The 17,968-nt window shown below is 40.3% G+C and overlaps 1 protein-coding gene across 5 annotated transcripts in view; it reads right to left on the minus strand.

Annotated features, from left to right (window-relative positions):
* The window catches only part of FAM184A (family with sequence similarity 184 member A), a 306,218-nt gene that overhangs the window by 140,765 nt on the left and 147,485 nt on the right, over positions 1-17,968 (minus strand). For all 5 annotated transcript variants that reach the window (XM_068231372.1, XM_068231373.1, XM_068231371.1 and 2 more), the window contains exons 5-6: positions 17,100-17,281; positions 4,399-4,596 (exon numbers count right to left, since the gene is read on the minus strand). In XM_068231372.1, coding sequence (XP_068087473.1) covers positions 4,399-4,596; positions 17,100-17,281 — 380 coding nt within the window. The remainder of the gene's footprint in view (positions 1-4,398; positions 4,597-17,099; positions 17,282-17,968) is intronic.

Consider the following 17,968-nt stretch of genomic DNA (forward strand, 5'->3'; position numbering starts at 1 on the left):
CAAGACGTATTGACCTGAAGAAGTGGGCCATGTCCCGTGAAACACGTTGTCAGATTGCTTTTTGAATAATCATTTTTCCAGTTGAACTAGTGTCTATATCTTCTGGAGAGTTAAGCGGTTACCTCTCTTTTTTTATTTGTATTTATATTTAAAAACACTAAAATAGAACACACATTGAGTACCTCCATCCTACCCATTACCAGTCAGAGGTAATAGCTTTGCAGCTTTTCTGGAAAGTCTATCGTACAAAAGGAGAGTGACCATCCAGTATCCATCAGGACCTGGAGTACCGAGCAAGGCCTATACCGTGGTTGCTGGAACTTTGTGAATATATATATACATATATATATATATATATATATATATATATAGAGCGAGAGAGAGAGAGAGAGAGAGAGAGAGAGAGATACAGTATATATATATATATATATATATATATATATATATATATACAGAGAGAGAGATACAGTATATATATATATATATATATAGAGAGAGAGAGAGAGAGAGAGAGAGAGAGAGAGATACAGTATATGTATATATATATATATATATATATATATATATCTATACAGAGAGAGAGATACAGTATATATATATATAAAGAGAGAGAAAGATACAGTATATATATATATATATATATATATATATATATATATATATATATATATATATATATATATATACACACACACTTTTATCCTCCCTGTACCTGACGATGCTGCACTACTGTATTGGGCTCCCAGTCTCTCCCTACTTCTCGCCTAGGTATTCTCGGTCCCTACAAGAATCACAGAAGAATACCCCCCTAAATTTTTAATAAAGAGGACCTTAGTATTGGGTCCAAAACCTCCCTGAGTGTAATGAGACAGGCCATGTCAACTACAGAAACTTACACAGAGCTAGCAAGCTATGGGAAAACATGACAGGGCTATAAGGGGCCATTAGATTGTAAGCTCGCAAGGGCAGGGTCATCCTCCTAATGTTTACTGTTTTGTAACAATAGTTATGCTGCTTGGAACTCTGCTGTACATTTGTTAGTTGTATCTATGTTCCCCTTGTTGTCTTATTGTGCTTTGTAAAGCGCTGCGGAATATGTTGGCGCTATATAAATAAAAAATAATAATAATAATTCACACTGAGTGAGTAGCATTGAGTTTTAACTCACTGCACATAGTGTGCATTTTACATGGGAACATGTGTTTTAGCACATGGATTATGCAAATGAGCCCAGTTGAATTAGCTGGTTTCCTTTTCCTCTACGTCACTTCACAGTGGATTGACAATGCAATAAAACTCATGGAAATGCACAGCAACTCACAAACCCATTCATACCCATTCATCAGTTTTTATTCATGCATCTTAACTCACTAACTAGTGTGAGTGAGCCTTAAAGAGAAACTCCGACCAAGAATTGAACTTTATCCCAATCAGTAGCTGATACCCACTTTTACATGAAAAATATAATGATTTTCACAAACAGACCATCAGGGGGCGCTGTATGACTGATTTTGTGCTGAAACCCCTCCCACAAGAGGCTCTGGTACCGTACGGTACTCTGGGCAAACTGCCACAATGTAACAATGACACACACAGGAAATGGCTGTTTATAGCTGTCTGTTAAAGCCAGAACAGCTACATAATCTGCCCACAGTAACAATGTCACCATGTAATACATGTCAGAATGTGAATCTGGGAGAGGAGAGATTTTACAATGAGCAAACTCTGACTAAATCATGTATACATAATTATTGTAAAAATTAAGCACCTTTTTATATTAAATTATTTTCACTGGAGTTCCTCTTTAAGGACTAATGCTAGGTACACATGATACAATTTTCTCGAAGATATACCTGCCAGATCAACTACTTCCAACAGGTCCGATCTGATTTCCGATCAATTTTCCATAGAAGTGAATGGAAAATCGTTTGGAAAATTAGCATAAGGGAGAGCTCAGCGAGAGAAGGACAAGAAAGGTGAGTATGCTTTAGGTAAAGGGTGCAGTGTGGTGGGTGTTACATGGGTTTTGGCATAACTAAATCATGCTTCAGCCCTCCTTGGCCATGCAAAGACAGCTGTTATCTCAGATTGTGGTGGATTGCACCACTTAGTAAGCAGAGAAGTATAACACTGTACACCTGTTCCAGTGTATAGAAAAAGCTTGGCAACATCTGCTGTAAAATATGTATTTAGTGCTCAGTACAGTATGATGCATCACAGCAGCATGGTACAATGTGGCACCCCCCCTCGACAATCACAACCAGACTTTCACTGAAGCTCGATTAGTCATGTAGGGCAAACCTCAATTGTGGGTAATGACATCCCAAGCAGCTCTCACATGCAGAGAAATAACAGAACATAGCAGTGTGAAAAGCTGTCTGTGTCATACTGAAAATTGTGGCAAAGTTTTTCCACGGTTGCATTTACAAGTGAACAAGCGTTGCACCATGAATGAGAGTTGCAAATAGAGTTGCAGCAAAATTGCAGGGTGTTTTGCAGCAATTTTCAGTGTGAAAGGGGTCCTAAGTGATCTGAATAAACTTGGGTATCTACATAAGAAAAAATGGGGTCAGTCTTCAACTAAGAGGATAAAAAAAAAGATCTAGTTCTGTGCGCCAGTAGTTAACATGATCCTTCTCATGCTGCTTGAGGAATTTTTGTCTATACCACACTGACAGGTGCTTATCTCTTCTTCATTTCCTCATAACACATTATCTTTTCCTTTGTTTTGTAAAAAAATGTCTTCTTACAGTCCCTCTTTAAGACTTCTGCTAAGAGATTTCCTGGACAATTAAGGGGATATGAACAAAGACACTTCCTAAGTATGTTTGATGAAAATGTTACATGCATATTCAGAATCCAAATTGTATTGGTGGATACATTTGCCGAAATCTACATACACAATCACTATTAAGGTTCCCCTTAACCGTACAATTTTTTCATCAGATGAGATCTTTTGACGCACTTTATGATTAAATTGTACAGAAAACTGCGCAGTGTGTGGCAAAAATCGATGTAAGCGAATCTTTGGTCGGTTGGAACAGAAAATGTGATTGAAAGTTAATCGATCTGAAAGAGTTGCCTTTGAATCCCTCTCCTGCAGGCATTTATGAGGGTGTTGGTGTTGCCAGGTGGGAGATAGGGTGGAGGGGATTGTAAAGTGCTGCTCTTGTAGTCAACAATGTGCTGTTACTGGGGAACAACAAGGGCCGGTGGTCATCACATGACTGAAACCGTTCCCTTTAAATTGAAGGTATTTATAATCAATTTGACCATTAACCACTTTGTCCTCCTTGACGTATAAAAACGTCAAGGAGGACAGGCGCGCTCCCGCGCGCTCCCGCGGCCGATCGCGCGCGTGCACGCGCACTCCCGGCCGCGGAGTCGGTAGCCACGGAATCAATTTATCGGGCTATGGAGCCCGATCATTGATTCCTCTCCCCCGCTGAAAAAGCGACAGCTTCTCTCGGAAGCTTCGCTCTTTCTGAAGCTGTGTCTCTCTAAGCGTACATTGTACGCTTAGAGTGACGTCATGTAAAAAAAATTAAGATTGCCATCTTGTGGCCAAAAAGTAAAACTACAAGTAAATTCCCAAAAACATTACAATACACCAATATTTCCCCAAATAAAACACTTTTATATCCCACCCTCCCAAAAATGCCCACATAAAATGTTTAATAAAAAAAAACAAAAAAAACATTACTATAAAAAAAAAAAAAAAATATTTACCTAAGGGTCTAAACTTTTTAAATATCTATGTAAAGATGAAATATTTCTCTCTATTTTTTTTTATAAGCTTGTAAATAGTGATGTATGCAAAACGGAAAAAATGCTCTTTTATTTCCAAATAAAATATTGTCGCGATACATTGTGATAGGGACATAATTTAAATGGTGAAATAACCGTGACAAATGGGCAATAACAATACGTGGGTTTTAATTATGGAGGCATGTATTATTTTAAAACTATAATGGCCGAAAACTGACAAATAATGAATTTTTTCATTTTTTTTCTTATTCTTCCTGTTAAAATGCATTTACAGTAAAGTGGCTCTTAGCAAAATGTACCCCCCAAAGAAAGCCTAATTGGTGGCGGAAAAAACAAGATATAGATCAGTTCATTGTGATAAGTAGTGATAAAGTTATAGGCTAATGAATGGGAGGTGAACATTGCTCGGATGCATAAGCTGAAAACGACTGAGATGTTAAGTGGTTAAGGGAGGGATTACTATAACAAAAATGTGAAGCCGGGAAGAAGTTTCAAACCTTCAGAATACTGTAAGTAATAATTTTGTCATAAACTCATGCAGAAATGGTTATGCATAATTAGGCATTTCATTGCTATCTTAGAAACAGTGGCTTGGGATTAAGTGTTGTGACTGCATTCCCAGTGACTCACCATCTGTAGCTTCTTCTTCTCCTTATTTGTAGAGCTTTGTGCTGCCTCAAGCGCTGCTTGATGTTTCCATGACATCTCTTCTAATGTCTTTGCATGAGCTTCCTTTAGCTGAACCATCTCCTCCTCAAATTTGATGCGCAAGTTAATCAACTCTTTCTCATAGCATTCGCGCTGGGTCTGCTTTGCTTCATTGATCTTCTGCAAAAAAAGGAGACAAGGTAAACACATTATGCAAGCGCTCATCTATACTTCAGTCGTTAGACCTATCAATCAGCCCAAAGAACAAACACATTCTTCCAATGCTATCTATTCTGCTTGAATTCACAGACACATAATTAAAACTTCCTTTCTACAACTCGACATCTATGTTTTATTAATAAGCGGTAAGAAACAAAAAAGACAGTAAGTAAGCCCAAAATGTCGGGTTAAATACACAGTTTTCCTTTTCCTCCCCCTTGAGGCATTTCAGAGACATCTAGTTTAACATTCAGTCAATTGATATGTCTACTTCACTAGTTAACCAAGACTTTCATTTTATATTGTCCAGTTACATCTAAATATTTAGCCTACTTTACAATAATGTTATTTGTTTTCAGACCATTTTTATCATATCTAACAGGCCTTACTTCCTACTAAGCTACTTTACAAACACCAGGGTAAAGCAGCATCACACACAAGGCTAAATCAGTATTACTGGAAGTGTAATATGGTCCCTTAACCACTTCCTGCAAAATGGACGTTTTAAAAATCTGCTCTTTGCACTCTTCAGTGCAAAGCAGATGTTTTTAAACAATCTATATTGTAAGGTAGAGGATTGGGATGTACCCACGGGTGCCGCAAGGGGGTAAGCATGTTCATGTGCATGTACGGCCACTTTCTGCCACCTATGCGCTGTCGGAAGTGGTTAAAGTCCTCATCAGTGATACAATCTTGATTGTACAATCTTACCAAATCTATGTAGTACAGAAGCATTCCTGAGGACTAAGTTTAATATAGCTATGCCTGGTACACACCATGCAATCCTGTCAGATAGATGGGTTGAATCAATGATTTTTGACAGGTCCTATCTGATTTCCGATCATTTTTCTGATCACTTCTATACACAATGGCTCAGAAAAACGATCGGAAAACAGATCCATCCTGTCAGAAATAATCGATTAAACACAATTATATGATGGGAAATTGCATGGTGTGTGCATTAGAGGATTACTATATCAGAGTTTACTATTATGAGATTCTACTGTATAAGGGTAAAATTAGTGTATATACTTTGAATGGATATTTTTGGTAGTCCATTATATTACATAAAGGAGGATTGCACTATAAGGAATATACAATCAAGATTGTATTATTAATGGGCACCTTTAGACCATCCAGATGTAAAAGAGAGAATAACATTAGTTCAAACTAAAAAAAAAAAAGAAAAAAAAAACTAAAAGTAAAATGTTTTCATCTTCTTCAAATAGGCAGGCTTGGTGGTATGGTCAGTTATTAGTAACTATCACTACTAACACTACCACCTGAGTCTTCATAGAAGCGCCCAGATGGTATGAAGTGGTTGCCTGGCATCTTAATCCCCTGAAGCCACTGGAATTTTGCCACATTGCTGATCTCTAAGATTAGACGGTACAGTGCAAAAAACATTTTTCTTATGGTACAAAACTGTTAGATCATTGGGAAGTGGCGAAGAAATGCCTTTTCCTTTTCAACTGGAGTAAAACCGAGGTTTCCTGATTTAGCCTTCAGTTCAGGCGAGTTTCTAGATCTATAGGAAAAATTTGCCCAGGGAGTAACAGTACCTCTTTGTAGTACCTCTTTGTAGCAACTGACTTTTTCTGATGGATTGTTAAGGGCTCTGTACAGAAAAAGCTTTTTATCTAGCAAAAATAAATAAGAATAGGGCCTTAGTCAGTAATCTGCTTGCCCCAACTTCCACCTCCTGGGTGAGAGACATGGGATCACATTTAAGATGGCCATTAATGATACAACCCCATGGCCAATCGATCGTTTCTGATTGACACAGTAATTGATCGGAAATAATCGGTCAAGTTCATTCCCACTAAACAATCCAATCTGATGGATGAGAAAATTAGTTAGTGGGAATTCGTCCATTAATGGGCATGACTGATCGGATCTGATTGGTTACTGCGGCAATTGGAAATGACCAATCAGCCGGAGGGGCTTGTATCACTAATGCCCACCTTAAGGTCTCTTTCACATGAGAGGCTGAAGGTGGTGAGTTCACCGCCTGTCAGCTGCGTCTGTGCGCCGGCTAGGTGCCTGCTAGCTTTTGGTACGGTTAGTGGAGAGATGGCCATCATATTGAGTGCCATCTGAGCGTGGCAATGGGTTGTGCTCAGACACAATATCACAATTTGTTTTTGCCCCCGGGTAATCCCACTGTGTGTGAAGTGCTGACACCCATGGGGTTACAAATGCTGCCATTCGCTTGCATTCAATTGCAGCCGAATGGAACTCAGTGGCCGTCAGACGGGAGGCGCACAGTTCTGCCTTCTTTCTGAAAGAGACTTAATGTAGTAAGATAACAGTACCCAATTACTGATTATTTAGCTGCATTTTTTATAGCCATACCACTTTTCCAACAGAGAGATAACCTACAAAACTAGTGCATGTTATGATTGTTCTTGTACTGCAGTAAACTATCATATGACAAACAGAAAAACTTGTTTCATATTTTTCTGCCTAATCTTGTAAAATATATGTAGAATGATTAAATGTGATAATAAAGAGAGGCAGACAAAATGAATTCAGTCACGTATTTTGATAATTACTGTGTGAGCAATGACTGTGCTTAACAGTCTAATGACTGCACTGCCTAATCTGCTCTACAAGCAGTGGGAATGATTTACTGGCAGTGGCATACTACACAGCAGAATTCTCCCACTAATTGATTCTATATACCATCACATTTATAATACAGTAATCTAACATTTTAACATTTGCTTAAACTGACACATACAGCACAGAAAATAAAAGCGTCCTGCATAAAAGGCCACATAGAAGACCAGTAGGGCGATCTATGTGATGGCAAGATTAGAAGTGCAAGAGAGGATGGGTTAGGAACCGTTTGCACTGGATTTCTTTAGGGTCCTTTCACACTGGTGGGGTGCAGCATTTTACCACAGTCTACCGCTAGGGCAATGTAAGTCTATGGGGTAGTTCACATTGCCTGCGGTCTAGTGCGCTGCCCTGGAAGTACCCTAACACAAGCGCATACTTATGTTACCGCGCAGCTCCTGTGGCGGCCTGCGGCAGACCAGAAGTCATAGAAGTCTATGGTGACACATTTTTATGACCGCCACAAGTTTTCTCCATGATATTACTATGATTTAGCATTTTTTTCAGTATTGGATTGGGTTATATTTAATTACACATTGCAACAATTTCAGGTGGGACTATAGAATAAAAATCATTATTTTTGTACTGTTATTTGCTATCATAGCACTAGCCCTTAAAGGGGCACTATGGTGAAAAATTGTAAAATTTTAAATATGAGCAAACATTGAAAAATAAGAAGCATGTTTTTCCAAAGAGTAAAATGAGCCATAAATGACTTTTCTCCTATGTTGCTGTCACTTACAGTAGGTAGTAGAAATCTGACAGAAGCGACAGGTTTTGGACTAGTCCATCTGTTCACAGGGGATTCTCAGCAAGGCTTTTATTCTTTATAAAGATATTCCCTAAAAAAGATTTAAACAATGATGCTGCCCAGCTTCCCTGCTCACTACACATTTTGTGGCAGTTGGACAGAGCAACTGCCATTCACTAAGTGCTTTTGAAAATAAATAAATCCCTGAGAATCCCCTATGAAGAGATGGACTAGTCCAAAACCTGTCGCTCCTGTCAGATTTCTACTACCTACTGTAAGTGACAGCAACATAGGAGAAAGTAATTTATGGCTCATTTTACTCTGGAAAAACGTACTTCTTAGTTGCACATGTTTGCACATATATTAGATATTAAAATTTTTCGCCATAGTGCCCCTTTAAGCACTAGTAACAGTGTAGTAATTTTGGCAGCGTTTTTCAGAGTAATTTCAAAGCATTTTTTTATTTAGTGCCAGCGATATGTAAGGCAATGACAATTTCCATAAGCCCATTTTCTCATTATTACAAAACAATGAAAGGTTTAGCCAACACACTCAACCCAACACACTCAATCTATTTCAGATCTAGTAAGTCCAGGTCAGTGCAGTTTTGTGGTGAACAAATAAACATACTGTATATGAATTATAAATGTGTGCAGAGTATTTAGCAGAAAAGTTTCTGTATTATACTGATTTTTTTGTATTTATAATATATTTTTATATATTTATACTGCAGAATATTTACAAGTATTACAGCCCAACATGACAATATAGAGGAAACAATTCTACTGTAAGGCTCTCTGGAGGCATTTGACTCCACACGGTGGCTCTGTTTGTGGGCCACTTTAGAGGCTTGAATTTGGAGTCACCTTTGTACAGTGGATTAACATGGAACTGCAGCCAAAATTTCCAAAATGTTCAGATATAGAAGCTAAGCTTAGTTTTATGTACAGACTAAACAAAGTACTGGAAAGAGTTAATAGGTTCATTTCATTAGCTGTCAGGAGCCTTATCAGAATGCTGCACAAAGCCACAATGAGCTCTCCAGGAGCTTATACAGGATAAAGGCACTGGGTAATTTAAAGAGAAACCATAACTAAGAATTGAACTTCCCAATCGGAAGCTAATACGCTATTTCCCATGAGAAATCTATTCCTTTTCTCAAACGGATCAGCAGGGGGCTCTGTATGGCTGATTTTGTGGTGAAACCCCTCCCACAGTGTGATGTCAGCGCCTCACAGCTCTGAGGTCCTGACATCACACTGTGGGAGCCTTGTTGCATTGTGGGAAATAACAGCTGTTTCCAACTGCCAAAAATGCAAGCAACATTTCCTTCCACTTACATCACCTGCCAGCAGTAAAAATGTCACCATGTAATAAATGTCAGAATGTAAATCAGGAAGAGGACAAACACTGACTAAATCATTTATACATAATTATTGTAAAAATTAAGCACTTTTTTATTACATTATTTTCACTGGAGTTCCTCTTTAAGTGCAAGGTGAAGCAATATTGTTGATATTCTACTAAAGCAAGTCCATCTACACTAATCTATCCTTAGAAACTACCTAATCTAGCCCCTAGTATAAGACATATGCTTAATACTACCCCTCCCTTCTACATATAATTTGTAACTTAAACATAACTCCTAATCTAGCATCTACTGTAATCCTACACTTAACACTGGCTGTCAATTCTAAGCACAATTTGGGCTGCAACAATTGCTGGAGCCCAAATTACACACTTTTACATGTAATTTAGGAACTGGCTATTGCCCGTACCCAATTTTTAACATTGTAGTCTATGGCAGCGTCTAATTTTCCAGGCGTCGAGTGGTGCTCAAATTCCAAGTCTCTCTCCTGGCTGCCACTGTTTCTTCATCTAAAATGCACAAGATAAAGCAGGACTGAGTTTCTGTGTGAAATTCACAAGTACTTTATTTTTGCAACTGCTCTGATCATTTTCATAAAGATAACATTACTATGGGTCAAAGGCAGGTGGGGTATTAGCTAGCATGTATGACCAAATGGCTTGACATCAGAGAAGTTAATGTTAAATGAAAATGAAACTTTAAGACTTGTATATCGCTTCTCTCCTGTTGGACTCATAGTTGGAGTTGTAGGGAGTCTTTCCCACTGACTCCTTACTGAATAAGTACCAGCTCCAGCCAGGATTCAAACTCTGGCCTCCTATATCAAAGGTGCTTCCTTGGGGGGCGTGGCTTGGCTATGGAGCTGTGAGGACGCGCGGCTCTTAGCTCCTCAGATCTTCACTGATCCTGCCGAGAATCCTGCACCTTTTGTCGGTGTTTCCATCTCTCACTACACGGCCGTGACCTGCTGCTGTTGAGCTGCCTCCAGAGATGCAGAAATCTGCTGCCAAAGCGCCGCGACCCGTTACTGAGCGGCTGGCTAAGTTTGCCCACGGAGCTGCACAAGATGGCGGCAGTCCGCTCCCCGGATCCTCCGAAAGGTCCGCTCTGGACGACACCCTACCGTTGGACTCAGAAAACTGATTGGCCTCCTACCCTGACTCTCCCAATGAGGATCGCAGTGAGTACATGTCTGAGGCTGGAGCTGGAGAAGGCACAGCCTCACCAGCGGCCATTGCTGATATAAGCTCTGACGCAGCAGAAGAGCCATCCAGACTGCAGCTATTAGAAGCTGTATCTGAACTCAAATCTTTTATCACTGGCAAATTTGACACAGTACAAACAGATCTGTCGTTTGTTAAAGCAGACATGATTAAGATGAGAGATCGTGCAAAGGAGGCAGAAAGGAGGATTGGGGAGTTAGAAGATGAAGTCAGGCCGATGCACGCAGACCTGACATATCAAGGCAAGATAGCAGATGCTCATACTGCCAAACTTACAGATCTGGAGAACAGATCCAGGAGGAGTAATTTAAGATTTGTAGGCTTCCCTGAAAAGTCAGAAGGGTTATCTCCTGAAGTTTTTCTGGAAAATTGGATTACTTCTGTTCTGCCTGATTTTCAACCTTCTAGAATGTTCTCAATTGAGCGGGCGCACAGGATCCCTGGCGGCCCACCCAAGCCAGGAGCGCAACCGCGTCCACTGATAGCCAAATTCCTAAACTACAGGGATAAAAATGACATTCTGAAAGCCACTAGGCAGTTACAAGACCCACTGAAATATAATGATGCCCAGATTCATATTTACCAGGACTTTTCAGTCGAAATACAAAAGCAGAGGCTTGCCTTTTTTGATGTGAAAAAGTTGCTGTGTGAAAAGCAAATTTCCTACAGTATGATGTTTCCGGCGAAGTTGAGAATTGTCTCTGAGGATAAAGTCCTATTTTTTGCTTCTCCAGGTGAAGTCACAAGCTGGCTTGAGGGTAAAGGAACGGACCGACAGCGTAGGCGCCAACCAAATCGCTAATGGATTTGACTTACATTATTACGCTGCTTCTCTTTTTCTCCCTATGAACCGTTCATTTTTGCTTTATAAGAATGGGACCCTTTGCTATGCCGTTGCTGCCTCTTTTAGCTGTTAAACTCTCAGGTTCAATATGCTATGGCTTTTCTACTAAAACAACAATGTAATATACTGCTATGTTTGAAATGCAGATATGTGATACCTAATACTCTTTTTCCTTATAGGAGTGTATTCAATGAATATGTGTTTAACTACTAAGCGGGAATTTGCAGTATAAATTACTTTTGCTGCATAACCCTGTTAGTTCTGGTGGGTATTGCAGGGGGAGGGCTCTGCACTTAAACGGGTGATACTATGGATCAACGGTTATCTTTCTTGTACTATGCAATTGTTCACCTGCATTTTTATAGATAAGGTCTTTAAATGTTAGATTTATGATTCAAAAGAAATGCTGACATGGGGAATTTATTTGTGTAACTCAGTGGAGATCTGGAGTTTTGACTCTAGTCTCACGCCTCACTAATGCTGCACAAGTTGGGTCGTAAAGCGGGTTGTGGTTGGGGACAACTTGCGGGGTGGGTTAGGGTTTGTTGGGAACTGGTTGGGGGGTGGGACCTGGGTACAATTGACAGTGCATATGATACGAATCCCTTTCTGCTATTACTTACTTTACATTTTAGTAACGTAACATGCTTGATTTTAGACAATGGCTGATCTCCGTCTGATTTCATGGAATGTCAGAGGTATGAACCACCCCATTAAGAGACGTTTAGTTTTTGATCATTTAAAGAAGTTTAACCCTCATATCATATGTCTGCAGGAGACACACTTGGTGGGTTCTAGGCTGACAGCGTTGAAAAAACCCTGGATCGCTAATGTATATGCATCTCAATTTTCCACATATTCCCGAGGTACAGTTATCCTAATTACTAAAAATGCCCCTATCAAAATCCTGTCAGTGCACCATGATCATCTGGGGCGGTATGTTGTTATACAGCTACTCTATGAGGGTCACCCTCTAACTGTGGCTTCAGTGTACGTCCCCCCTCCATTCCATGTTTCTGTTTTAGATAAGTTAATTTCAGTCATACATGGCCTACCATCCAGCCCAATTTTATTATGCAGTGATTTCAACGCTGTCCTAGATCACACTATGGATAAGTCTAGCCCGGGGAACACAGAGGCCAATCCTCCTTTGGGGATTGGGTTAAAAAACATAATCTACTCGATATTTGGAGATGGCGTAACCCAGATAAGACCATATACTCCTGCTTTTCTGACTCCTCAGGTTCTATGGCCCGGTTAGATTTAGTCATGGGATCACATGATTCATTAAACAAAGTCAAAACATTAGAGTATAAACCCCATGGAATTTCTGATCATTCTCCCGTCCTCTGTATAATTGGCTCCTTGTCCCAGTCACATGCTGGCTCCTGGAAAATGGGTCATGTTTGGTTACAGGATGAAACTGTAGTCAACCACTGTCTATCCATAATGACTGAATATTGGCACCTGAATGAGGGTACTGCATCTCAGGCTACTATCTGGGATGCTTCTAAGGCGGCTCTCAGAGGTCATTTTTCCCATATTAAAGGGATTACGCTGAAGAATGATGAAGCCTATATAGGCAAAACTGAGAACATTATGACCTCTGTAAAGTCGGAATATGAACAATCCCCTACTGCCGATAGTTATTTACGCTGGGCCAAAGCAAGAAGGGACCATGAACTAACCTTGCTAAAAAGGGCCAAAAGACGTGAGTTTCTCACTCACCAAAGAATGTTTGAATGTGGAAACAAATCATGTAGACTCTTGGCCTCTATGCTTAGAGCCCAATACTCATCCACTGCTATTCCTAGAATTATCTCAGCGAATGGACTTGAATGTTGTACTTCCGAGAGTATACTGGAAGAATTTAGGCTATTCTATAGCAATTTATATAAACAATCCTCAATGTGTGACCAGCTGTCTTTACGCGGTTTCTTGCTTGAATGTCATCTACCAAGTGTGAATGTTGAAGATAGACAGCTCTTAGACGCCCCTCTGACCCTAGGAGAAATCATTGCAGCAACAAAAGAGTTAAAACCATATAAAGCACCAGGCCCAGATGGCATCCCATCTGAATGGTATCTCAAAAGCTCTTCTTTATCTGCCCCTAGCTTACTTCAAACGTTCAACAATACCCTGGCGACAGGTATTCTGCCCGACTCTATGCGGGAAGCACATATTACATTACTCCTTAAACCCGGGCAAAACCCAGACCACTGTGACTCCTATCGTCCCATTTCTTTGTTAAATTCAGATATAAAAATGTTAGCAAAAATTCTAGCTAGTAGACTGAAGCTGGTGATTGAAAAACTAGTTTTTCAGGACCAGACCGGATTTATTCCCTCCCGCACTACTAAATTGAATCTTAGACGACTCTTCACTAACCTCCAGTACTTTCATAATAACTCAAGCTCTAGAATTCTCCTTGCTTTGGATACTAACAAGGCATTTGATACTGTCTCGTGGCAATATTTACTGGAGGTCCTTACAGCATTTCGATTTGGGGATACATTTAAGAAGTGGGTGAAAATACTATACACAAAACCTTGTGCCCGGGTTCGGGTTAATGGCCACTTATGCACTGTATTTGATATCGGGAGGGGCACCAGGCAGGGGTGCCCTCTGTCACCTCTGCTGTTTGCATTGGCTATGGAGCCTTTGGCAGCCTATATTAGAGAGGATCCGGGCATAGGGGGTTGGGTTATTAAAAATGTTCATGAGAAAATTTCGCTGTACGCGGATGATGTTCTTTTATATTTAGATGGACCTGGGTCGTCCTTAAACAGAGTGCTGGAGGTTTATGAGAGGTTTGGGAATATTTCCGGTCTAAAAGTAAACTAGGCCAAATCTATTCTGTGTCCGGTGGATTCATTATCCCCAAGCTCCTTACCAAAAGATCTCCCCCTGCAAGTCAGCCTTTCCTTCAAGTACTTGGGTATCTGGATTACACCCTGTAATAATGATTATATTAAATTGAATTTACTCCCAGTTATGCAAAGTATTGAGGATAAATTAAAGAGATGGTCTTCTCTGCCCCTGGACCTTATGGGTAGAGATAACACTATAAAGATGATAGTGGCCCCTAAACTTCTATACGTTTTGCTTATGTCTCCTATTTGGGTTCAGAATCAGGTATTTGCAAAAATAAATTCTATGGTAAAAAACTTTCTCTGGGCCAATAGAGCTACTAGGTTGTCGTTGAATACGCTACGCCTACCAGTAAGTAAAGGCGGTCTTGCGTTACCTCATTTTCAGATATACTATTTTGCGGCCCAGTTAACGTATGTGTATAGGTGGTTACACTTCATTAGAGATGATGCATCTTTAGACACGGAGGCTGACATTGCATATTCATATGAGACCTTATGTAGCTTCATCTATAGAGGGGAGGGATTCTCCTCGTCGGGGGTGGAAATTTTAAAATATTCCCTTAGCATTCTATAAATGCCAGAAGTTGGTGGGTGAAGGTAGGACGCCATACTCCCCCAGTGCTCCTCTCTGGTGCAACCCTAATTTACCAGAATTTCAGTCTATGGAAAATGTAGGTTTTTGGATTAAAAGAGGGGTAAAATATCTTAATCACATCTTTACTAATGATAAATTTAAATCCTGGCCTCAATTTGTGAGTGAATTTCACTTACCAATATCAGCCCGTCTTCAATATTTCCAACTCCGCTATGCAACTAAATCCCAATTTGGTAGTCTTAATGTGGTGCTGCGCCCGGGCATTGTTGAATCGTGGCTATTGAATAAGGATTCCAGCAAACTAATAACCAAATTTTACTCTAATCTACTCACTTCAATATACAGATCAAAATTGGCCACTGTCAGAGCTAAGTGGGAGGACTGGGGGGAAGAAATCTCTTCTTTAGAATGGGTCGATTTTGAGGAGACCTACTTGAAGACCGTAATTAGCTCTAGAGACAAACTCATACAGTTGCGTTGGCTCCATCAAACCTATTATACTCCTCAAAAGATTTCTAAATTTTCACCAGACTCAAGTGACGCCTGTTGGAGATGTGGACATCGCCCCGGTAATTTTAAGCATATGACCTGGGACTGCTCACTGATACAGTCCTTCTGGAATAAAACCCTACAATTTATAAATGATGAGCACGGTATTCATGTGGTCTCCTCTTATAAACATTGTATTTTAGGAATGTTGGAGGATGTTTTGTTAAGCAACAAGAAAAAAAACACTAGTTCGTCTACTATGCTTTTATTCCAGGAAAGCAATAGCTATAGACTGGAAAAAACCTTCTGAACCTTCTTTATCGGTCTGGAAACAATTGATAAATTCAGTTCTACCATTCTATCAGTTAACATGGATGGTTAGGGCCGGTTCACACTTGCGGTTTTGCAAAAACCGCACCGGATGTCCGGACCGCACCGGAGCCGGATCGGACCTGAACCGTACGGTTCCTGTCCGGATACGGTCCGGTTGCATACGGTTTCCGTGCGGTATGAACACGGTTGCGGTCCGGATCCGGATTCTTAAAGAGTAACAACCTGTATAAAAACAAAAAAAAATGTTGGGGTCTGGGAGGTCAGCAGAAGGGGGACCTGTGGAATCAGGCCCTCTGCTGTTTAGCACTCACCTCCACCTCCGACATGCTGCCAACATCTCCGGATCCGGATCCAGCTGTGCTGCTCCACTCCAAAATGCTTGCCCATGTGTCCCCAGCCAATATCGCCGCAAAAATCCGCATAGGAAGTGGGGTAGAACATCCGGATTTTTTGCCAGTGTGTTGTGCGCTCTCCGGTTCTCATTGGTTTCCATTGGCCGGATGGTGCAGTCCGGCTCCGCCCCGGATACGGCTGCCGGAGGAGCCGGACCAAAAAATAGCGCATGTTGGAACGGACACCGGAGTCCGGATCCGGTCCGGCTCCGGTCCGGACGAAACGGACACATGTGAACCCTGGCATAGACTTACATTGCTATGCCGTGCGTCCGTTTCGTCCGGCCAGCATGCGGTGCGGCTCCGGCACGGCTATTCCGGATAGCCACCGCTAATGTGAACCGGGCCTTAGAGGATCTAGTTCTAAATTTGATAAAGTATGGGGGGTGTGGATTCGATGTGTTGGTTCAACCAGTGACAATATGGATATTACGCCTCATATTATTGATATTATATAATTATTTCTTCATTCTGTACTGGTAGTCACTGTACTGATGGGAATGTAATAATGTACTCTTGTACCTCATTGTCATTATTGATATTGTTTATATGAAAGTTATGTACTGATAATTTCGATATATACTTCTAATCATCTTGCACTGTCAATTGTCATGCGGTTTGTGTTGTGTTGTTGGAAAACAATAAAAAGACTTTAAAAAAAAAAAAAAAAGGTGCTTCCTTTAACCAGTACACTATGTAGCATAAAGGATGATGGATATATGTGATGCAGTGGGAGAGAAGAGTGGGTTCTAAGTGGCTGTATTTGTTAATTGATGGGTAATGTTGGCAGAAATGGCAGTACCTCACTTGTATTACCCCAGTATTACTACAGGGAGGTGGGGTCTTGCTGGAACGTGGGGTGAACCCCAACAAAGTTTTGCTGAGAGGGCCCATGATTTGTGCTTATAGCTATTAGAAATGTTTGATGCATCAGTAATAATGTCTGTTTAGCAGTACAAGACACAATTCTTACCTTCTCCAAAGCAATGATCTGTTGCCTCTGACGTTCATCTAGATTTTGATTTTTAGTCTGCAGTAATGCTCGCTCTTCCTCAAGTCTTACTATTTTCTCTTTTATCCGAGCCTTTTCTGACTCCAGATCCTGTATGGTGGCTTCTTGTGTCATTTGTGTGGCTTGTAGCATGCCAATATGACCTGCAAAAAGGAGTGGATACTGTTATCCAAGGTTAGAGGATTTTCACTGATTATAACTTAAGGATCAAATAGCGTATTTACAATATTAATTTATAAATTATTTAGTCAATGTTTTCCTATTGTTAAATCTTATGTCACCTTGATTTACATTCTTACATTTATCAGCAGTTCTGGTACCTTTACAGCTGGCAGGGTGAATCACTGTGCAATGTTCCCTTCCCCATCTGTGTAGTAAGCAGTAACGTCAGTAGATCTCCCATAGTGCTCTGGGACAGAAGGCTGCATGACATCATTGCCTGGGCTAAATGTTACTGGTAAGGTAGAATTATATACCAAAACACAGTGATACAGTGTTGTACGAACTGTTTCTGATGCTGAAACCTGTTTCTGATGCTGTTTGTAATAAGGGGTGTGCAAGCATCCATAAAATGTGTGGGTTTTATTTATGATAGCATGTATTATTGTAAAAATATAATGGCTGAAAACTGAGAAATAAGTTTGTGTTTGTGTTTTTCTGCACACGTTTTCTGCACACCCTATTCATTTATATGCAGAGAAACAAGATTGTTTTTTCACAGCAGCTCGTGTAATTGATGGTGAAAACGCACATAATATGCAGAATTACGCTGCAGGATGTCAGTTTGTATTAGCCCATTGATTAACATGAGTTCTCAGTTTAAATGCATT

This window comes from Hyperolius riggenbachi, chromosome 4 (genome assembly GCF_040937935.1).
Source record: "Hyperolius riggenbachi isolate aHypRig1 chromosome 4, aHypRig1.pri, whole genome shotgun sequence".
Lineage (NCBI taxonomy): Eukaryota > Metazoa > Chordata > Amphibia > Anura > Hyperoliidae > Hyperolius > Hyperolius riggenbachi.